General features: G+C 39.0%; 1 protein-coding gene across 1 annotated transcript in view; it reads right to left on the bottom strand.

The window, feature by feature from the left end:
* LOC120534003 (sortilin-like) overlaps positions 1–24,149 on the bottom strand; it is a 129,441-nt gene that overhangs the window by 87,748 nt on the left and 17,544 nt on the right. The window contains exons 2-3 of the mRNA XM_039761202.1: positions 13,538–13,600; positions 10,911–10,984 (exon numbers count right to left, since the gene is read on the bottom strand). Coding sequence (XP_039617136.1) covers positions 10,911–10,984; positions 13,538–13,600 — 137 coding nt within the window. The remainder of the gene's footprint in view (positions 1–10,910; positions 10,985–13,537; positions 13,601–24,149) is intronic.

Raw genomic sequence — 24,149 nt, 5'->3', positions numbered from 1 at the left:
CTAAATCTTCAAAACCTACTTTGCTTAGTGTTCTGATAGTGATATGTAAAAGAACTGGTGATGATATCTGGAATATTTTACCAACAGAGATACATCTGGCTAGAAATTTTTTAATGAAACTACTGAAAACACTTTTTTTTTCATTTCTTCTCTGGAATTTTTTATAGCACATTCACTCTATTTATAAGACTAAAATGAATCCTGTATCATAACATATTGTAGACTTTGCTTTTACTTGTAGTGGCAGCAAATCTGTTTTAATAGAATAAAACATTGTTTAAAGTTTTCATTTTACATTTTTCCAGCTACTAATGACTACTTATATTTTTTCTTTCAGGTATCCTGTTGTGCTTCTTTGCACCATTGCCACCTGGATAAAGTATTCCTCTGCTACATTCATTGCTGAAAAGGGTGTAGGATGCTTAAAATTAAAATAATACCTACTATGGCAAACCTTTGAATGATATTGCATCATATCTTATTGTAGATATTAATGAAACTTTGTTACATTTAATTACAGTAGGATGCATTGCTCGATCTGGGTGGTCTTTGGCCATGGAACCCCTACAGGTGTATTTTCTTCAACATCTGTGCCAGCTGTGGTTTTTGTTGTCCCTTCGTTCCTAGCCATTTCACCACAGGATATATTTTCAAAACAGCCACCAACCTTTGACACAATTAACATTTAAGGCTTTTTGTTTCTGTTGTAATTTGTCTTGTTATCATTTGTAAAGTACTTTCAGTTAAACTTCTGCTTCAAAATTTGCTATACAAATAAATGTTTTTGTTGTACAGGCAGTCCAAGAGTGGCTTTAAATATTTTCATTTCCTTTGTTGCATCATTTGATTGGCTGTTTATTCATCTGTTCACATTATTATTTCACTATACTCTCTTGGGTTCATTCTTAGTTGAGGCAATGCTATAAGAGCTCCCATTTTCATTACATTGTTATGCTATGACATTATCAATTTTTATGATAGGCAGCATCAAGAAAAAATGTAATCTTTACAGAAAATTTAAATTATTTTCACATTAAATACACAATAACTTCAAAGTAATTTAATGTTTCGTAATTGTGCACTTCCTGTCAAAATTACTTACTACAATGCAGTTGTCAGAGAACAAGACTTGTTAAAGACTGCTAACTGAAAAAGTCACTTAACCAAAAAAACAGGTGCAAAGCTTTTAACCTCTTATGACACAATTGCAGTCGTTAGGCTGAACTTTACAGTTAAGAGTGTTTCATCATCTCTTGGTTTACCACTTTGTTTAGTAAACCTTTTAGAATGGGAAAACTCTTTTTTTGTAATCCTTTTGAAAAAAGATACATGATAAATTTTAAACTACAATTTTGACTTTGTTAATGTTTTGTATGTTTGTCTATAAGCTACACCTTTGTTTCAAATACATTTGCATTGTTCTTTTTTGGCCTGATTGAACTGAATGGACAACAAAGCAATACCTGTCAATGTCTAATATATTATATTGTTTTCTTTAAGTAAAAATAAAATTCATTTTCTCTTCCACAAAATAGGAAAGATCAAAAATATTTAATACTTTCTTTTCTGTGTAAAAAGGTTTAGATGGTCATTAGTTATGTGAGCTGAAACTATCGCTTTAGAAAATAATGCACACAATTTGTGCCTAATATTTAGATGCAGTAGGTCAATATTCAATATATGGCAGAAGCTAGCATGGCAAGGAGCAGGTAATTAATAACTAAATTAATTAATTAAACTTCCCCAACGCCCAATTACCTCATTTAAAACATAACACTAATGCCGTAAATAATTAAATTAATTAAAGTTATGTATAAACAAATATTAATTAATACAAGTGCTCTTCCTCCTGTTGGCCCATCACCTGCAGGAGAAATAGGGGCTAGGTGCAAAGTGACTTGGGAAGCAGTCAGAGACAGAGGCCCTGGCAGAAACGAAACCTAGGCACATAAACTGACTCTTGGGATGTGGAATGTCACTTCTCTTGAGGGGAAGGAGCAGAAGTTGGTGGGTGAGGTGGAGCGCTACCAACTAGATATAGTTGGGCTCACATTCACCCATTAGGTTCTGGAACCAAACTTTTCCAAAGAGACCGGATTCTCTTTAACCGTGGAGTTGCCCAGGGGGAAAGGTACAGGACGAAAGTGGACTTCTTACTAACTCCCTGCCTGGTTGATGCCATGTTGGAGTTCCAGACACCTAAAAGGCTGCCTCTGTTTGCCTGAAGGTCACGCATGGGAGGACTCTGACTCAGATGATTCGTTCCACAACCCAAAACTATTCATATAAAAATGATTAATACAAAATATAAAGTAAAAATACATAAAACAAAATTAACCTGCACTTTATCTTTGAAAAGAATCATGGCTGGTGTGAGTGAGTTTCTAAACTCTTGTGGGATTCCACCCAACGGAACGACACGCGGAAGAGCGTCCCAAAGCAATTGCAGACTCCCAGCGCTGTAGCAGTTCGCCATAAAAGTGAATCTGAAAAGATTGCTGACATGCTATAAGCGCCTGCCATCGATGGGTGATACAAGGAACAAGGAATATAATAAATGCACAGGGCATAGTACTGCTTGGCCACGACCCTGCCTGACTGCTGTGTCTGTGTATAGGAGAGTGGCAGGTCCCGCTACAATAAATAACCGTGTTGTTGCTGTTTCAAGCTGAATAAAGCTGGTGTTGTTAAAGTACTAAGACTCAGCTTCGTGTTTTGCGGTGCAAGACAGGGACTCGCACGTCACAGCGCACGTGCACTCAGACACACAAACACAGTCATAATGCTGTAGTAAACAGTATACGCTTGTACGGATGTTGACTATATGAGTGAGGTACTACGACTCAGATGGAGAATAGGAGATGATTGCTCAAAAGAGACACACACACGCGCGTGCACGCGAGTAGAACCATCAGCTCAGTTGTGATCACATGATGCTCAGCAGACAAAGCTTATCCATACTACTCATATTGCAAGACCTCACTCATTAATCAAGTCAAAATTTTAGCTCATTTTGCAAAACACTCGTAAACCAAGTTACTCGCAAACCGAGGTTCCACTGTAACAAGTTGGACCTGATGTACTCAAATGTTAAAGATGCCTTTAAAGTGTAATCTAATGGCTCTGTTAGGCAAATCTGACCACAACTTGATTAATCTTATTCCAGGCTACAAGTCTGTTATTAGATATCAACCCGTTACCACCAGAACACTGAGGAATTGGGGCCTGGTGGCAGAAAAATAACTCTGAATGCCTGCTTCCACATGACAAACTGGGAAATGATGTGTGAGTTGCTTGGGGACAATATTGAGGGTCTCTGTCGCTGCATTACAGAATATTAACTTCTGTGTTGACACAGTGGTACCCACAAAGACAGTAGATTGCTTTCTAAACAACATGCCCTAGATTACTAAGGAACTAAAAGGTCCCCTGAATGAGAAAAAGAGGGCATTAGAATCTGGTGACAAAGAGGCTCTGAAGGATGTACAGCATGCGCTAAAGAAAAAGCTGGGTAAAGGAAAGGAAGCTTACAAAGCTACAATAGAAAACAAACTCACTCAAAATAACATGAAAGATGCCATAATTACTGAACTCAAGCAATCCAGGGCTCAGGTGCTAGAAAAGGATGTGCTCAAAGCTAATGCCATGAAACAAATTTTTAATTGATTTTCTCTCTTATTGCCATCTTCTTTCAATGACTAGTCTCCCCACACCATCCCTACTACATCAGCAACTTCTACCATGTTAACTAGAAAGACCAGTGACAAGTCTATCTCTAACAATCAGTGTCAACTGTCCATAACTGAAGTAAAGAGACAACTAAGGAAGATACAAACAGGAAAAGCTGCAGGGCCAGATGGAATCAGTCATTCTTAAGGCATCTGATGACCAAGTTTGTGGTGTCCCCTGTTGCCTATGCAGTCTGTCCCCAAGGCTTCAGAAAGGGACACTGTTGTGGAAAATATCCTAAATTGTTCCTGTACCAAAGAAGGCAGGTGCCTCTTCACCTAATGAGTGCAGACTAGTTGCACTTATCATGAAGACCTTTGAGAGAATGGTCCTGGACCATATGAGTGGTAGACCACCTGTACCCACTGCAGTTTGCCTATCGAACAAAGACTGGAGTGGAGGAAACAATTATCTATTTACTCCACAAAGCTTATTCTCACCTGGAGAAAACTGGCAGCACTGTGAGGATTTTTTTTTTTATTTCTCCAGTGCCTTCAATACAATCCAGCCATCCCTGTTAAGGTGTAAACTCAGAGATATGCTGGTGGAAGAGCCTACAGTGTCGTGGGATAATGGACTACCTGTCAGGACCACTGCAGTTTGTGAGATTCAAGGACTATGATTCTAAAATGGGTGTGAGCAACACTGAAGGAACTGTCCTGTCTCCTTTTCTCTTTACTCTGTATACCTCAGACTATAAATATAACACCAGGTCATGGCACTTATAGAAATTCTCAGATGATTCTGCACTTATGAGATGCATTGATAAGGGAGATGAGACGGAGTATAGGAGTCAAGTGGAAAAGTTTGTTTTGTTATGCAAAAATTTGTCTTCATCTTAACATTAACAAAATCAAGGAATTGGTTATTGACTTTCACCACAGCAAAGAGCCTCTATGTCCAGTCACTATGTAAGGAGTAGATATGTGAATTTCCCCTTGGAATTAATAAAGTATCTATCTATCTATCTATCTATCTATTAAGAGGTGGTCCTTTCCTACAAGTACTTAGGGGTCCACATTAATTACAGGTTGTACTGGTCTCTGAAAACAGAGGAACTATATAAGAAGGGGCAAAGCAGACTCTTTATCTTTAGGAGACTGTATTCCTTTAACACTAGAATCCCTGAAGTTTACAATTGTTTTCATTTTTTCTGACCGCCTTAAATTTTCCTGACATACACCAAGAAGCTCGTAGCTCCTTATCACTGCGCTAATAGCCCACTTATGTTTTGCAAATGTGTGGTTTAGCAGAACACAACCTGCTACACCGCCTACCCCCCCATTCAGTCAGATGATGGCATTGCCCTGTTGAAATCCTCACAGTTGAAGTCTGTGTTGAAGTGTTTATCTGGAGATGTGTTTGAAAGGAATTATGTACCTGTGGGTAATGAAATATCATGATTTGAAATACATACATTTCATGTGTATTCCGAATCTACAATGATCTGTGTAAATATAGAATGACAGAGGAAAGGAAAGGTAAGAAATGCTGAACACACGGCTAAAACAGAAAATGTTTTCATATGTAATAGTAATAATGACATAATTTTGATGTGAAGGGTAGGATGTGTGAAGCCTAAATATCCAAGAAACACTTTCACAAAAGGTATAATAAAACAAGAATGCTTTTATTCAAGAACTAGCAGAATACCCGTGCTTCGCAGCGGAGAGGTAGTGTGTTAAAGAAGTTATGAAAAAGGAAAAATTTTAAAAATAATGTAACATGATTGTTAATGTAATTGTTTTGTCATTGATATGAGTGTTGTTGTCATATCTATATATATATATATATATATCTATATATATATATATATATATATATATATATATATACACACACACACACACACATATATATATAAACATATATATATATACACATCATATACATATATACTGTATATATACATATATACACATATATATACACACACATACATATATATATACACACACACACACACACACATATATACATATATACATATCTACATATATATATTAGGGGTGGGACTCGATTAAAAAAATTAATCTAATTAATTAGAGGCTGTGTAATAATTAATCTTGATTAATCGTATGTAATCACACATGAAAATTTGCCCCAAATCGCAATTTTTTTTTAATTTAAAAGGGTTTTAGTGGGCGACAGAATCAAATAATAGACATGGACATGAATATTGTAAACTCAAGCTCTTTTAATTTCTGAAAAAAAAAATGCTTTTAAACTGAATTTCAATTCAAAACAGAAACAAAAATATCATCCCTTGCTAAAATTGGGCAGACTTAAAAATAAAGTGGTATTTTAATTACTTTAAGTACATTTTCAGAATGGTATTGTCTTTAAATAATAATAACCAAAATTTCAACATAAAGTGCAGTTTTTCTTCTTAAAAAAATAAGTCAGAAACATAAAAGGTAATTTGACCAGCTTAATCTTTAAACTCTGAGTAACCTTAGCCAAAATTATTTTGTACATTAGGCTAAAACAGTATGATCATTGAACATTTTGTAATTAGATGTAATTAGAATTACTAACGGTCACGGAAGTCCAATGATCCCCAGTAAGAGCCACAAAGTCCGCTTTCTGTAATGCATCAAATTTTGCTTGCTTTTCAGTGTGCACAAAACCATGCTTTTATCAAGGCTTCCGTCGGGTAGTGTTTTGAAATGAAATTTTCCTCCGATCAGTCGTAGGAACGCGCTTTATTCCAACTCTAACATTTTTGTAGCTCTGATGTGTGCATCAATGTAATTGATATACCAGGAAATCATGCATTGACAAAAGTTCCCCTTTGCTTGGAATTGAAAGCGTGATTAAATGCGTTATTTTTTTTAACGCGTTATGGAGTACATGCATCGAAGCTTCTCAGCTGTGCTTGTGCTAAGAAAGGAAACATTTTAAAAATAACGTAACATGATTCTGCGTTAACCGCATATTTTTTCATACGTCTCAAACCAAGGGGATGCGAGGGTAAAATGAATCGGGAAGCGCGCGTACATACTCAGTGCATCCCCTCTCGGGAATCGAACCGCAGATGTCGGCGCTAGAGGTGTAGCCTCCACAATTACGCCACGGTGCGTGGCTTGTCTATTTGAGAGTATGTAGATCGGGATATATATATATATATATATATATATATATATATATATATATATATATATATATATATATATATATATATATATACCCGCGTATCGCAGCGGAGAAGTAGTGTGTTAAAGAAGATTTTAAAAAGAAAAGGGAACATTTTAAAAATAACGTAACATGATTGTCAATATACAGTAATTGTTTTGTGAGTGTTATTGAGTGTTGCGGTCATCAAGGATTTGATTATCATTATTTCTTTCAATCAGGTTCGTATTTGTAGGATGTGTTGTGTTCAAGTTACATTCCGTGTTTGTCAGTCACTGTAAAGATAACAGGTTTCATTCATCGATTCGTTTCTTACTGCATCAATAAACAGCTCGTCTTCTTCATCTGAGACCTGACACACTGCATACACGGGGTTTTTTTACACTGTCTTCCTTTAGTGGAACATTGACTTTTTCCACCGTGTGCTTTGTTTCCGCAGTAGCTGCACTTATGAATATGCTTGTATGTATCAGACGCTTCATATTTTTTTGCTGCCTTCTCAATTGTGTAATTCAGTTTTTGTTCAGCACTCTTTGGAATTGTTGCTTTTTGTCTGCGCACTGCGTCAGTTCATGTGAGCCGCTCGGTGTACATGCATCGAAGTTTCCCAGCTGTGCTGGTGCCATGTCGTGCTATGTCCACGGCTGTATTTAATGTTTGCTAAGACCTGGCACTTAAAAGTTTCTCTCGCAGTTTCGCTGAGTTTGTGCCAAACACCACCCTGACCATCTCATCTTCCTCTGCATAAGCACAGTCCTTCACCTGAGAATATTTAGCGGCAGTGTTTCTATTGGATTGCCGCTGATGGATGGCCTTATATGGGCAGGCACTAAATTACAAACGCCAGCGGCAGCCTGTCTATGAACTTAATTTAAACTTTAGGTTTAAACTTTAGGTACTTTGTTTTCTGAAGTAGCAGCACTCATGAATACGGTTGTATATGTCACTCGCTCGCTTCTTATTGTTTCGCTGCCTTCTCAATTATATAATGCATGTTTTCTTCAGCGCTTTTTGGAGCTCTTCCTGGTTTTTTTACGTACTGCGTGATTACATGCGAGGCGTGATGATGTCACATGAAACTCTGCCCCCCCACGGCTTTCGAGCTCAACTCCATTACAGTAAATGGAGAAAAATAGCTTCCAGTTATGACCATTACGCGTAGAATTTCGAAATGAAACCTGCCCAACTTTTGTAAGGAAGCTGTAAGCAATGAACAAATTTCAGCCTTCTACCTACACAGGAAATTGGAGAATTAGTGATGAGTCAGTGAGTCAGTCAGTCAGTGAGTGAGTGAGTCAGTGAGGGCTTTGCCTTTTATTAGTATAGATAAAACCAAAGAAAAAGAAATTGCTCAATTAACCTGTTGCTGATGTGAGTCTGTAACATCCTGTGTAAAGTTATGATATTTGTAAAAGATGTTACTTTTCCTCGCTTTATATCAACATGTCATTTGAATGATTTTTTTTAATTCAGTTTAATTCTTGAATAAAACTGAATTTGAACAATCTTTTTTTATTAAGTTTTATTTTTGGATTCTTGAATAAAAAAACCATTCAAATGACATGTTGCTGTGAATGTCCATGTACAGTACAGGCCAAAAGTTTGGACACACCTCCTCATTCAATGTGTTTTCTTTATTTTCATGACCATTTACATTGGTAGATTCTCAGTGAAGGCATCAAAACTGTGAATGAACACATGTGGAGTTATGTACTTAACAAAAAAGGTGAAATAACTGAAAACATGCTTTATATTCTAGTTTCTTCAAAATAGCCACCCTTTGCTCTGATTACTGCTTTGCACACTCTTGGCATTCTCTCGATGAGCTTCAACAGGTAGTCACCTCAGGTGATCATTCATAGTTTTGATGCCTTCAGTGAGAATCTACCAATGTAAATGGTCATGAAAATAAAGAAAACACATTGAATGAGGAGGGGTGTCCAAACTTTTGGCTTGTACTGTACAAGGAAAAATAACATCCAACATAGACACTGCAGTGTCTGTTTGCTCAACAAGACACCAAGAAGAAATGATTGACCTGTGTTTGTGTGTCTACTTTTATCCCTTCACAGTGGTAACTTTTACAAGTACCATAAATTTACACCAGCAGCAGTCCTTACCTCTGTGCCAGCCAAGCAGACATGTCTACTTTGTATCAATTGATAGCTGGGTTTCAGTTGTTACACATTGCCAGTAACATGTAAATTGAACAATTTCTTTTTCTTCGGTTATATCTTGAATAAAATTTTACTTCATATTTGGATTTCAGTCTTCACACATCATACACTTCACGTCAAAATTTTGTCAATTATTACTATAACATTAAAAAGTTTCTGTTTTAGTGGTGTGTTTAACATTTCTTGCCTTGCCTTTTCAGTCATCTTACATTTACATAGATCATTGTTGACAAAGAACACATATAAATTGTATATATTCAAAATGATATATTATTTACCCTATACAATTCCAGACACCTTACTCCCAAGATAAACAGACTTCAGCTCTGAGAACTTCTTAGAAGAGCGTCTGACTCGACTTTAGCTGCCTAATTGGGGGATGAGTGAGCAGGCTGCTGGCTGCTTGTGCTGACTGACACATTTGCGAAACAAAGATGCTAATGAGGAGGTGCGAAGGAAGTTAAGTTTGCCCATCATTGCAAATATTTTTGTAGGCTTCAGGGATTCTAGTGTTAATGTGGAAAGTGACATCTTTTACATCTTCTACAACTCTGTGATAGTCAGTGCAATTTTGTATGCTGCGGTGTGCTTGTAACATGAGTGTAGGAGAGGTCCACCAAATTAACAAGCTAATTAAAAGGGCAGGGTCAGTTAAGTGGACACACTCAGGACAACCTTGGAGTTAACACCAAAGGATAGAATTAACACAAAACTCCATTATGAACAATGCTGCTCATCCTGTCTCTGACACACTAACACTGTGGACTTTCAGCAAATGAATGGCTCTTGTTAGAATCTTTCTTTGAAATCCAAGGAACTGGTTATAGACTTTTGCCACACTAAGGAGCCTATATGTCCAGTCACCATTCAGCGAGTGGATGTAGAGAGGGTGTTCTTCTTCAAATAGTTTGGGGTCCACGTCAGTGATAGGTTGGACTGGTCTTGGAACACAAAGGAACTATAAAAGAAAGGCCTGAGCAGGCTCTTCTTCCTTAGGAGACCGCATTCCTTTAATGGGGGAAGAGACATCCTTCACGTATTCTATAAGTCTGTGATGGCCAGTATGATTTTCTACATTGTGGTGTGCTAGGCTGGTAGCATCCCTTCAAGAGAGGTCCACCAAATCAATAAGCTAGTTAAAAGGGCAAGCTCAGATATGGGACACACTCTGGACCCCCTGGAGGTAGTAGCAAAGGAGAGAATTAAAACAGAACCGAGTGCCATTATGAACAATGCTGCCCATCCCCTCTCTGACACACTAACACTGAATACTTTTAGCCAACAAATTATTCAGCAGACTTAAGTCAAGAAACACTACTGGGGCTCATTTATACCAACAGCAAATGCCTGCATAATGCCTCTCTCTGACTGTGACAGCCAAGTCAGAACTTTTCTTTCTTTTTAATGTTCTGTATTATAGTCATTTGGTGTATGTTCAGACCAAAGTATGTGTGTATATTTAATTATTTATTCATTTTACTTATTTGCTTATCTACCTATTTATGTATTTATTTATTTAAAAAGCTTCTATAAAAAGCCAAATTTCCCCTTGGGGACAAATAAAGTCCGATCTAATAGCCTACACCTTAAAACATATCTACTGCTAGTACTAATCACTGAAGCTTCTTTATGTATCTGTTTTTATTTACCAAAACATATTAAAAGTGTTCAGCTTAGAAAGCTCATCTGATTATACCCAAGACTGAAATCGTCTTAATATTTCAAACACACATTACATGATGCATTGCTTTTACCCCTACCACCATGAAAATGAAAGACCTTAGATTTCTCTAGACAAAATGAAAGCCAATGTTTCAATAGCAATTAAGCATAAATGCATTTTCTCCATTATACCATTTTTCAACATACCTTCTGTAAAGTTTGGAAGACATCGAAAAAAGCCAAGATAATGAAGGACTGTGAGTTGTGAAGGCCAGAATAATCTTAAAATGAAAAAGAATTAGGTGCAGTACCATTACAAATTGCAAAAAAATAATCAAAAAGGACTAAAATATAATTTTAAAATAAGTTTATTACATGCTTATAATTTCGGTAGAAGGAATTTCAATTAATTAAATTAAATAAGGAATTAACAAAAGAAAATAAGGTAATTCAAAAAAGAAACTAAAATTCAAACTTTAAAAGCCTCATACTAGTGCTGGGCAGTATACCGGTTCATACCAAAAACCGTTTTTTATTTTTGTTAGGATATGGATTTTTCTTATACCGGAACACCGGTTTAAATGGCCTAAACAATGTTCGGAATGTGGCACAGCAGGAACCTGTTTAAAGGGGGACCTTTTTCTAGTGCTGCACCAATAAACACGCACGCAACGGAGTACATGCATTAGTGGAGGTTGTCAAGTGACAGAGGTATTGAGCGGTGAAAATGGACAGAGAACATTCCGAAACGGAAGCTGTAGCAGACGATAAAGTTGAACATGATGACACAGAAAAACTTTTGATGAAAAAAGGTGCCATGTCTGTTGTCTGTAGATACTTTGTTTTTAAAAGGTCGAATGTGGACCATTATGTTCAAATGTGTGAATACTGTTTCTAGACTACTAGATAATACCGCAAGCCAAGTTGTACTTGTTTTATTTTCTTTTTTTTTCATTACTGTGTAATGTACCTGGTTACTGTATAATAGTGTGACGATGCCGGGCCCCTACAGACCCCCTCTTCCCAAATGTCTGTTGAACCGACACCGTCGATAGTTATGACCAAGATGAGCGGACAAATCTCACTGAAGTCAGGGGATGGTGGAAAGTGCTCAAGTGCTTTTGTTAAAAACAGTCAAAAGTAAAACCAAAGTGTCAGATGTGCAGTGTTCAGAAAAATACAGTACCCAAATAAACAGCAATCCATAAAACCAGTGAAACGTGGAGATAAAATCCATAATAAATAAATCCGTTAAAATAGAGGTTAAAATGCAGTCTCTCTCCTCGCCCAAACGCAGCACACCACCTTCTGTCTCCACGGCTCACCCTTCACTGGCGTTGCTGGCACAGCCTTTGCAGCACAAACTCCTTTCTGCCAACCCCTGTCTTGGCTGCCGCCATACTGCGCAGCCAGACCGTCCGAGGTCGGCAAACCTCCTGTCTTCCTTCGCGCTCACTCAGTCGCTCCTCAGATCCATTGGGAGGTCTTACATTTCGCTTGCCCCACTCTACACGCTTAGTCAGTGGGGTGAACCAGCACCTAGATCACCTCAGCCTGCGCTCCCTCACGGAGCCCCAGCTCATGCTGCCTTCTTCCTGGTGTATGGATCGTCTCCCATGACTGCCTTTTCCCTTCTTTAACCTCCTTGTGTTTTATCTTTTCTTTTTTCATTTCCTCTATTCTGCCAGCCCATAAATATACGTCTCCGTGGGCGCAGTGCCTTATTCACATGCCGCAGTAAGCCGATGAAGCAATTGAGAAGGATCGTGTGCGACTTGCCCCAATCACCTCATCAACCCCCCTCGGTCGTGCAAGCGTGCCTACGGAGACGGACATGGTGAACTGGATTTAAAAACGGAACTTTTTTTTTTTTGAAGCCGTGGACCCAATATACCACAAATAGCATTATATATGCAAGTTGCAGTTTTATTATTTATGTATATGTATATGTCATCACCAAGTTGCACTTGTTTTATTTTATTTTGGTGAATACTGTGTAATGTACCTGGACTTTAAGTTTTGAAGTAACAGTATTATTACTGGAAGTTGCACTATTATTTATTTTATTTTTATTATTTATTAGTTTAAATATTATGCAGTTTAATGATGGTAATGTTGTTTAAAAAGTCACATTAATGTGTCAGTGGACAGAGATTGTTAACATTAACAGAAAGTGTAGTTGGTTTACAAAAAATATTAACTATTTATTCGTTTTCTAAGACGTGTTCAGTGCATTACAACTTTTGACAAGCACCTCTGGATATTTTACTAAGTCTAAATGCCTCTTTGGATGGTTCACAATATGTTGTCAAAATATTAGTTTAAGTTGTTTGCAAAATTTGTTCAATAAAAAGGTTTCATATTTTGACTGCAACTGTCATGCAATGTGATTCCTTCTCTTCATTAGTGCCTCATTAGTGCCACCCCCCTTGAAAACTATCACTTTATGGGTCCATGCAAAACTGTATCAATACTTGTGTGCACAATAAAATATTTTTTTGTACAATGTACAGCTCTCATGAAAGTGGAATAGGCAATTCTTAGCCAGTCGACTGCAGTAATTGCAGTGGAAAATGTGGTTAACTCATGCATGGGAAAAAATACCATTGAATACCGTGAAACCGGTACAATTTTGAAAAATACCATGATATAGAATTTTGGTCATACCACCCAGCACTACCTCATACTGATATATCCAAAGCATATACTGCTGTTTTAGCTCATTGTGGTAATTTTAATAAGGTCATAAGACAATATAAAAGCCTGCTTCATTATTTCAGTTGTCAAAATTCTTATAAAATACATATTTTAGAAATTACAAAGAATAAACTTACTCCAGTTCCATCTCCAACCCATGACAGAATGATAGATGAACCATAGTCTTCTGTGAACTCGTGCTGAAAAGAATAGTTACAATTAAATACGTTATGATACAAACCAGAAATTTTAAATTAGTAGTCATAATTGTCAGATAACTAAAAAGTGACACACTTACAAACATAATGAAAATGGAAAACTACAAACAGTTCAAAGTATCTATCACTCTGCTAACAGCATCACAGTATTTTATGTGGTTTCTGTTTTTAATGCTACGTTTTATGTTTATGTGGATTTGTGAGTAGGCAGGTTACTGTATGGTAAAAATTCTTTCTGTGTTCTTACAAAAAACATTCATCCATTTTCCAACCCGCTGAATCCTAACTACAGGGTCACGGGGGTCTGCTGGAGCCAATCCCAGCCAACACAGGGCACAAGGCAGGAACCAATCCTGGGCAGGGTGCCAACCCACCAAAGGACACACACAAACACCAAGCACACACTAGGGCCAATTTAGAATCGTCAATCCACCTAACCTTCATGTCTTTGGACTGTGGGAGGAAACCGGAGCGCCCGGAGGAAACCCACACAGACACGGGGAGAACATGCAAGCTCCATGCAGGGAGGACCCGGGAAGTAAACCCAGGTCTCCTAACTGCGAGGCAGCAGCGCTACCCACTGCGCCACCATGCCACCCTTACAAAAAACAGAATTTCAGTTTTTCAAATTCTTCTTGCACTACCAAAGCATTTGGTTAAATTTAAATGAATACTCCACCCAAAAATGATAATTCTTGTATCTATTACTTACCCCCTGATGTTTGCAGTGATGGGCAAGAAACACTTTTAATCTAATGATTTTATTAAATGTGGAGATCAAAAATTCCTGGGCTTCAATGATGATACAGCTTCAACAACACCAAATATCAAATTGGCCATTAAAAAAATCAAACTACTCATGTTCTGTAATTCAAATGTCAGGTATTCTCACCGCACCCCAAACACATGTCTTTTGTCTAAACTACCATTAAAATAAATCACATCCAGAAAATGCTCTCACCTACAAGATAGGTGCCAATTAATGACTAATTAGTGAACATTGTGTTTCACATCGTATTAACATTACAGAGCATGGTCTGAGAGAGATGTACAAGCAGGTATTAAAAGTTAAAGAAAAGTGAGTGAAAACATCAGCTGGAAAGGCTGCCTTGTAACTTTGCCTATCCAAGATGCTTCACCAAGCAGAAAGTAAATTTACCATTGCAGTGCCAATAAAAAACCCAGGAGTACTCTAGACTTGACAGGCAAAGAATTTATTGGTTTTATTAAAATCACACATCATTCCATACAAATAAATTAATTTTTACAAACATAAGACTGAAAACAAATCCACCCCCACCCCTGAGAAAGAGAACTAAGCCAGCAGAGTAAAACTTAAAGCTAGTAAAAATAAGTAAGTAAATGAATTAATAAGTGAATAATGATAAAAGGAGAAAAACAAGGAAAAAGGGGGAGAGAATCTGTTTCCTCAGTGCTTTAAAAGCTTATTCTAAAATGTTATTGATCAGATCCTGCCAGGTTTTGAAAAAGTTCTGCACAGATCATCTAAGTGAGAGTTTGATTTTTTCCAATTTCCAATAGTATAGAACATCAGTTACCCACTGATTTAGAATAGGAGAGTTAGGATTATTCCAGTTGAGCAAGATAAGTCTACGTACCAATAGTGTAGTAAAGGCAATTAGTTTGTTTGTCCTTCTCCACTTTAAGCCCCTCTGTGAGCCCACCAAACACAGCTGTTAATGGGTTAGGAGGCAGTGCAACACCAAGGCTGTCTGGTAGGCATTTAAAGATTTTGGTCCAGAATGATGTTAATTTGGTGCAGGTCCAGAACATGTGGCCCAGGGAGGCTGGAACTTGATTGCAATGTTTGCAGGTTGGATCTTGCCCTGGAAACATTTTGAGCAAATTTAAGTGAGACAGATGTGCTCGATATATAATTTTGAGTTGAATAATTGTATGCTTTGCGCATATGGAGCTCGAGTGGATTCTCTGCATTACTACTTTCCACTCCTTTTCTGAAATATTGATTGAGATATCCTTTTCCCCACTGTCCTCTTGGATCTTTGAAAGGGAGGGACTGTAAAATGGTTTTATATATTACAGAAATGCTGTCTGAGTCCTCAAGACTGATCAATATTTTTGCCTGCATAGAGGCAGGTGGGAGGTGAGGAAAATTGAGCAGGTTCTGTTTAACAAAGTTTCTGATTTGAAGATAGTGAAAGAAATGTGTTGCTTCTTTTGAAGGGCATAATGGTGGCTCTGAGGCAAAGGATCTGCACTGGTATCCCGAAGGTTGCTGGTTCAAATCCCCGTCACTGGCAAAAGAGATTCTACTCTGCTGGGCCCTTAAGCAGGGCCCTTAACCTTCAATTGCTCCAGAGACACTGTACAATGGCTGACCCTGCACTCTGACCCCAAGAAATTGTATAAGGCGAAATAAAGAAAAAAAAAACTTCTCTCGTGGTCAAGGGCTTTTTCTGGAGGTTGTTTTTTTAACACTATTTTAGTGAAAATACATGTGTAAATAGAAGTAATTTGGGACTTTTTCCATGATCATTTTGATATTGTTTGCCATTGCTGTTTTTACCTTCATTCTCTGCAAAAACATGGCATTCAGAAAACTTTTCATCAGCCAGCTCTGTAGCCTACATGTATTAAGAACAGCTGAAAAAAAATACATTTTTTGGTGGAGCAGTCCCTTAAGCTGTGTCACACATGTGTGTCAGTGGATCACCTACTCGCCTCAGACATGTGATACCACTCCAGGATAAGAAGGGGTGCTGTCATTAACAGTCTCGTCTCTTCCCTCTGTAGCTCCAAGAAGATGCCCCATGCGGGCGACTGATCCGGCCATCAGCACTCTGAGATGTCCCGCCCTTTACAGTCTGACAATATAAAGGCAGCCATTCCAGGAAGGAGGTGTCTCAGTCTTGACATGAGCCTCCTACAGCACAGAGCTTTACAGACAGACCCTTAGCAAAAAGAACCTGTTTATTTGTTGTTTTGTTGCTCACATTAAACAGAATACCGGGTGGGCACCACAACTATTCTTTGGATTCTGCTAGTCACTCGTGTTCCACAGCTGCTTCCTTATAAAAAATGGTGGTAAATACCAGAACCGTTTAAAATCATTCATAGAGTAATAAGATGACAAAATACATTATGCTACAACTGCATCTGAGGAATGGCAATAAATGAGCCAATGTGACCAACTTTACCAATATCAATACTGTACTACACTAGACATGAACTAGTTACTAAACAGTTCATCAACAAACAGCACAACCAATATCAACAGTAAAAAACATGTATGAGCTCCAGGCCAAGAAGAAGCATTACACAGCAACTGAACTGAAGTTTTTCAACATGCACTGAAATGTTGGTTATGAGGAATTGAGTATAAAATTCATGTGCACAATAAACATGTATAACAATAGGCTCATTATGCTTTATTGATAGTAGTCTGCATAAATCATAGTTATACAACCCCATCCATATATTTTCTGAATTACTTAATCCAAAAGCTGATAATGAGACCCAAATCTTTCCCAGCACCACAGGTACAAGGCAAAAGCCAGCCATGATAGGAATAGTAAATCCCAAGAAATACACACACAGGTCTGACCTGTATTGATGGAGAGCAGAGAGACCGGAAAACTGGTAGATTTAGGTGCAGGGCCTGCTCTGACAAATGTGCGTGGTGGTCCTGTCAGCACCTCCATGTGTCACAATACTAGGGAGGGACTTGCCACAAAGAAACTCCAGCCAGAATTCACCATGCCTGCCCAGACCAAGGAGCCAAGTAATGGAAGGGGATTCCCCAACCCTAAGAGCATCCCAGTCATCCAAAAGAGAAGGTAAAAGTGGTTTCCACCCAATATGACTGGGCAGACCTAGACCCAACGGAGGGCCCCTTCGAATCGGGGATGACCGAACGGGATCCCAGCCAGCAGAAAGTGCCCCTGATCTGCTTGCCTCCCTGCAGCTTTGCTTCTGCTCCCTGCCCACATCCTTTAAACAAGAGAAGCGGAACAGCGATTCATTGAAGCACATGAGAAATGCAGTCTCAGCCATAAATGGCTACCCCACCCCTGCTTCCATGTCATCGGGTCCTACCTTCGTCCTGAAAAATTATCTGTTGTATCGGGTGGTATATCACCAATGGGAATCCAATAGACAGCTCCTCATCTCACGGGCATACCACCGTGAAATTTGCAAGCTGGCTCACACCCATTCATTATGGGCTCACATCAGCACTGACAATACCTAGGAGCTTGTTACAGTGTGCTTCTATTAGTCAGGAGTACATCACGAGGTCCGGTGCTTTTTTCCTGCCCTAAGTGTCAGTTAACCCAGATACCTCACCGGGACCTTGCCAAACCTCATCTCACTCCCATTAATTGACATCCCATCTGAGCAGATCAGCATAGACATTGTTGATCCACTTAAACCTTCCAGCCGAGGCCACAAGTACATTCTTGTACTGGTGGAATACGCTCCCCAATACTCAGAAGCAATTTCCTTGAGAATGGCTAACTCAAAAATAATTGTCCAAGAACTTATAGTGTTGTTCAAGTGAGTCAGCATCCCCAAAGAAGTCCTGACCGACCAGGAGATGCCTATCACGTCACTAACTTTCAGGGATGTCGCTCGATTGCTGAGGATCACACACCTTAAGACATCTGTATATCACCCCCAGACGAATGGTCTAGTGGAACAGTTTAATCAAACCCTTAATCAAATGTTGAGGAAAGTGGTCCAAGCAGACAGGAGAGACTGGGACAAACTCCTACCCCTGGTCTTGTTTGCCTTTCCAGAAGTACCCTACGACAGGGTTCTCCCTGTATTGTATGGACATCAGCCTCGGAGGTTTGCTTGACCTGGTACTAGGGAATTGGGAAGAGAAGGAGGCCCCTCCTTCTCTGAATATATTAGAGTACATTTTGGGCCTGCATGAGCAGTTCATGCGAATACGCCCCTTCATTAGGGAGAAAAAGCGCAGTGTTCTCAGGCCTGGCTCTACAACCGCGCTTCACAGCTCCATGAGTTCCTGCCAGGGTACAGGGTCATGGTTTTGATGCCCACATCCCACTCTAAGATCCTAGCCCACTGGCAAGAGCCATATGAAATCAAAGAACGCAAAGAGCTGGTGAACTTCTTATTCAGTCAGCTTGACCAGCATCCAAGGGAGCATGCATACTACATCATCTTTCCTAAACCGTGGGTAAAACATGATCTCCAGAACTTGGCGGCCACTCCTGTCCAGTCTCTGTTAGCAGAAGTCAAACAATTAAACTATGGGGAAACTCTTAATCCCTGGCAGCGAAAAGAGCTCAAGCCTGCAATTGCTTCTGTCCCCAGAGTGTTACATGACAAGCCAGGTTGCACCGAGCTGATCACCCATGACATTGTGACCGAACCCAGGGTGATAATACGCTAAATACAAGGGAAGCTGGATCTTGGAGTAATTGAACCCAGCAACAGCCTGTGGTCCAGCATGATCGCATTAATCCCAAAGCTGGACGGCTCCTGGAGATTTTACAATGACTTCCATCGGCTCAACCAGGTTGGCCGGTATGATGACTACCCCATGCCATGGGTGGACGACCTCTTGAACCATTTGGGTAGCGCCTGGTATCTTGTCCACGCTCAACATGACGAAGGTCTACTGGCAGATCTTCCAGTAAAGACACGGTGAAAGAAAAGACCACATTCAGTACACCTGGTGGCCACTGGCAGTACCGTGTCCTACCCTTTGGGCTTAAAGGGACTCCCATGACTTTTCAGCATCTGGTGGACAGGCTGCTTTGGCCCCATAATTCCTATAATGTATATTCCAATATGTACAGAAATGTGCTGACAGCACTCCATCATTATACACAGAAGTGAGATATGGTGTCCCACAGGGCTCAGTACTGGGACCTTTACTGTTTTCACTTTACATGCTTCCACTGGGATCTATCATTAGGAAACATAATGTTAATTTTCACTCGTATGCAGATGACACTGAGTTATACCTTTCATTTAGATCAAATGAAGTTTCTCTGACGTTGTCTTTAATTTGTTGTGTTAGCGAATTAAAGGAATGGATGGATGAGAACTACTTGTCCTTAAATACAGATAAAACAGAGATGTTAATTGTTGGAGGGAATGACACTGATCACAACAATATTTTGTCATCATTTAACTCAGTTGGAATCACTATTAATTTTACTGAATCGGCCCGCAAGCTAGGAGTTATCTTTGACTCTAGCATGTCATTTAAAGCGCATATTACAAAGTTGTCCAAATCATGTTTCTTCCATCTTAAAAATGTTGGGAAATTATGGCGCTTTCTAAACAAACAGGATTCTGAGAAATTAATGCATGCATTTATTTCTAGTAGGATTGACTACTGCAATGCGGTGTTCACTGGATGTTCAAACTGTTCTTTATACAGCCTCCTGTTAATCCAAAATGCTGCTGCAAGAATTATTACAAGAACAAAAAAATACAAACACATAACTCCAGTTCTTAAATCTTTACACTGGCTCCTGGTTAAGTTCAGGGCAGATTTCAAAATCCTCCTTTTAACATATAAAGCATTAAATGGCCAAGGTCCGGCTTACTTGTCTGAACTTATCATGACTTACAAACCAGAGCGCACATTAAGATCTCAAGATGCTGGTCTGCTTATGATTCCAAGGATTGATAAAATAACAGCGGGAGGTCGAGCTTTTAGTTACAGGGCCCCTAAACTGTGGAATGGTCTGCCTGCTACTATAAGAGATGCCCCTTCATTCAGTCTCAGCTTTTAAATCCCTGCTGAACTACTTCAGTTTAGCATATCCTGACTAGAGCTGCTGATTAACTGTACATACTGCATCTCTGTTGTTAGACATTAGCACTAAAACATAAGTAACATGATATAATTTGTTACTAACCCTCACCTATTCTGTTTCTCTTCTCAAATGTGACAGTTGGTGCCATGGCCCACCTGCCAAGCTGTTTTGCCTACCTAAGGTAAAATCATCCCTGATGGAGGATCGCAGGAATCGTGGGGTAGAAGGGTCCTTTCATTGGATTGGCTGGCCCAGTGCTGTTTCTGCTGTGGAATGGCCAAATGGGGGAGGCAGCTTGATGGGTGAGGTCTCCAGGACTCTAAGCAAATCCAAATCATATTATGTGATATCAGCTACTGTTAAATTCTGCTCCGTAATTGTAAAATTTTTATTTTGATACTGTTTGAGGATTTGTTCTGTTTTGTGCATTGTATTGTATTGACCCCCTTCTTTTTTGACACCCACTGCACGCTCAACCTACCTGGAAAGGGGTCTCTCTTTGAATTGCCTTTCCCAAGGTTTCTTCCATTTTTCCCTACAAGGGTTTTTTTGGGAGTTTTCTTAGAGAGTCAAGGCTTTGCTGTCAAGAGGCAAGGCCTGTTAAAGCCCATTGTGGCACTTCTTGTGTGATTTTGGGCTATACAAAAATAAATTGTATTATATTGTATTGTATTGTATAATGCTACATATCTTTATGACATCGTTGTCTATTCCATCACCTGGGCAGAACACTTACTCCACATCACAGAGGTCCTCCATACCATCCACAGAGCAGCGGAAGTGTTATTTTGGAGTTAACTATTTAGGCTATGTGGTAGGGGGAGGACATGTCAAACCCCAGTGATCCAAAGTTGCTGCTGTTCATGACTGTCCTTGGCTGCAAACGAAGAGGCAGGTACAGGCTTTCCTGGGACTGGTGGGGTACTACTGGAGGTTTGTCCCCAGTTTCTCCAAGAAGGCTGCTGCTCTCACCTGTGTGACCAACAAAACCCCAATGCGGTGACGTTCAATTACACATTTAGTGACTTCAAAACAGCCATTATGGCCGCTCCAATATTGTTGTCCCCTAACTTTTCTCATCCCTTTCTTCTCCAGACTGATGTCTTGGACACCAGCTTTGGTGTCGTGTTGAGCTAAGTCGTCAACAGAGATAAACACCCCATCATGTATCTGAGCAGTTTCACTACTAGATCCTGGGATGGGAGTTTGCCCTCGTGAGAGATCACAGACAGATCACACTGTCCTGCAGTGGCTGTTGACCCATCGTAACTCCAATCCCCAGATCACCCGGTGGTTCCTAGCACTGGAACCCTATAATTTCAAAGTAGTCCACTGGCAAGGCTCCCTTCATGCAAACACTGATCCCGGGCCCATAACCTCACAGCGAGATCTGCTCATACCTTTATGGACAAGCTAAGGGGTGGGCATTGTCATAAATGCACATCCAAAGATCTCCTTGCTGGTTCACTTGAGGTATGTGTTAACCCACCAGGGTGATAGGGGGCACTGTTGCTAATTGTGTTGTCTCCTTTTCTCTCCACAGCTCAGAGAAGCCACTCAGTGAGGGAAATTAGCCTTCTGGACCTCCTGTTATAAGAAACCTGACTGCCTCCAGAGAGCTGCCTATTGTTGCCAGAAAGCACTTGTTTAAGTTGAAAGGAGAAGAGCAGAGAATTAAGCGGGAAAACCCAGCTGTTGTCCCAACAATTATTCGCTTGTCACGGTTCTATTTTGACCTGTGTTGGCCACCTCATACACTCTACTGTAACTCATCAATATTCAAAAATGGGGTGGAGCCTTCGACCAAAACACAATGGCATGTAAACAAGAAGCTGCAAAGCTACTCTTATAACAAATTAAAACTGAATCAAGCGACAGTGATTACAATGTGAATTGTACATCAGACATTCATTTAGATAGTGAAACTAATGCATACAGCACCATAAGACTGAACTGCTATGATATGCCTGGTGAATTTGGTTGCCTGAAGGTTCAACATGGTGCAAGTAGGTGTGTGGCAAAATGACTGCTAGAAAGACATTAGCTCCATAAGCACTGTTCACAATGCAACAACTGTTGTTTGCAACAGTTGAAATGTAGAAGTCACTAAGCCTTAAGCGCTATGGTAGCCTACAATTTCACAATATGTGGCATTGCTTGTACAGATCAATCACTGACACTATACCCTCTCAGAAAAAAAATATTATAAAAAAGTATGTAAAAAAACATACTCCTACTGTCCTGATTGTGATGTCAAGCTATGCTTTTGTGACTGTTTCAAAACATATCACATGAAGGATATATACTAAATCTGCACCAGTACACCAGTGGACACTAGACTAGTACTGCTGAAGCCAGATGTATAATACATACAGTGCTTTCCATAATGTTTTGGACAAAGACACATTTTCCTTAATTTAGCCCTCTTCTCCAGTCTTTAAAATTACAAATCAAACAATTCAGACGTTATTAAAGTGTACATTGCTGGCTTTAAGTTTTAGGGTATTTGCATACATTTTGTTCACATCATGTAGAAATCAAGGCACTTTTTACACACAGTCCTCCCATTTCAGGGCACCATAACGTTTGGCACAATTGGTGCTTTGTCATTACTCAGGTGTGTTTCATTACATTCATGAGATATCTAGGTTTGCTTTTACCCTTTTCAGTCTGTAGTCTGTATTGTTCAACATAAAAATCAGAGCTGTGCCAATAAAAGTCAAAGAAGCCATTATGAGGCAAGAAAAACAAGAATAAAACCATTAGAGATATCAGTAAAACTTAAGGATTACCTAAATCAACTTTCTGGAATATAATTAATAATAACTATTTATACAGCACCTTATCATACAATTACATGCAACTCAAGGTACTTTCCACAGATTAATCAATAAAAACAAAGATATACCACATTTACTTGGATTATTATCATTAATTAATACTATGAAAATTTCTAATAAATGTAAGTATACTAAATACAAAAGCAACCGTGTTTTGTTAAGTAAAATTTAACCACTAAAGTGCAAAACAAATCTTCACTCTTATCAGAAAAGGGTATTCTAATTAAAATATGTATACATTAAGGTTGACAAAAGAACAACCAGATCTAATTAACACATATATAAATAAATATATACAGTATATATCTACTTTCACCTATGTACAGTATATGTACATGGCAACCCAATGAGTAGAAACAGTTTGATGTAATTAAAGTTAATGAAAAGATACAAAAGCAAATAAAATAGTACATAACAGTTTCAGTTGATTGAGGACATGAAGTTCTTGATCACTGAATTTAATTGTTTGACCAGCTGATATGGAGGAGAGGAAATCAAAAAACTCCTAGGATGGGCCATTGGAGAAACATAAACCTCTTGAAAGCCACAGTTGGAAGACAGAAACGAGCAAATCAAATAGTTAGGTCTGATGGTAATCAGTTTCTGTATAATGAAAGTCAGAATGACCTAGGCCAACTGGTTAACAAAAAAGAAAGAATTGAGAAGAAAGAGCGTACTGATGAGCTCAGTAATCACAAAGGGACTGGTAGGCCAAAGAGAGAGCTTCATTGTTAAATGATTATTTAATAATAAATTATGATTATTCAAACTGTTTTGTATTAGAAATTAATCACTGAAGTATTTCTGCTTTCTGCAAGCAGGTCCTCCAACTTACTGGGAAATCGTGGGGTTTGGTGGCAGGATTGGCACTTAAGCCACCATAAAATACCTCACTGTTCCAGTGTAGTG

Source organism: Polypterus senegalus, chromosome 8 (assembly GCF_016835505.1).
Source record: "Polypterus senegalus isolate Bchr_013 chromosome 8, ASM1683550v1, whole genome shotgun sequence".
Lineage (NCBI taxonomy): Eukaryota > Metazoa > Chordata > Cladistia > Polypteriformes > Polypteridae > Polypterus > Polypterus senegalus.
Note: the sequence above shows the minus strand (reverse complement) of the source record. Positions and strands in the feature narration are given on the sequence as shown.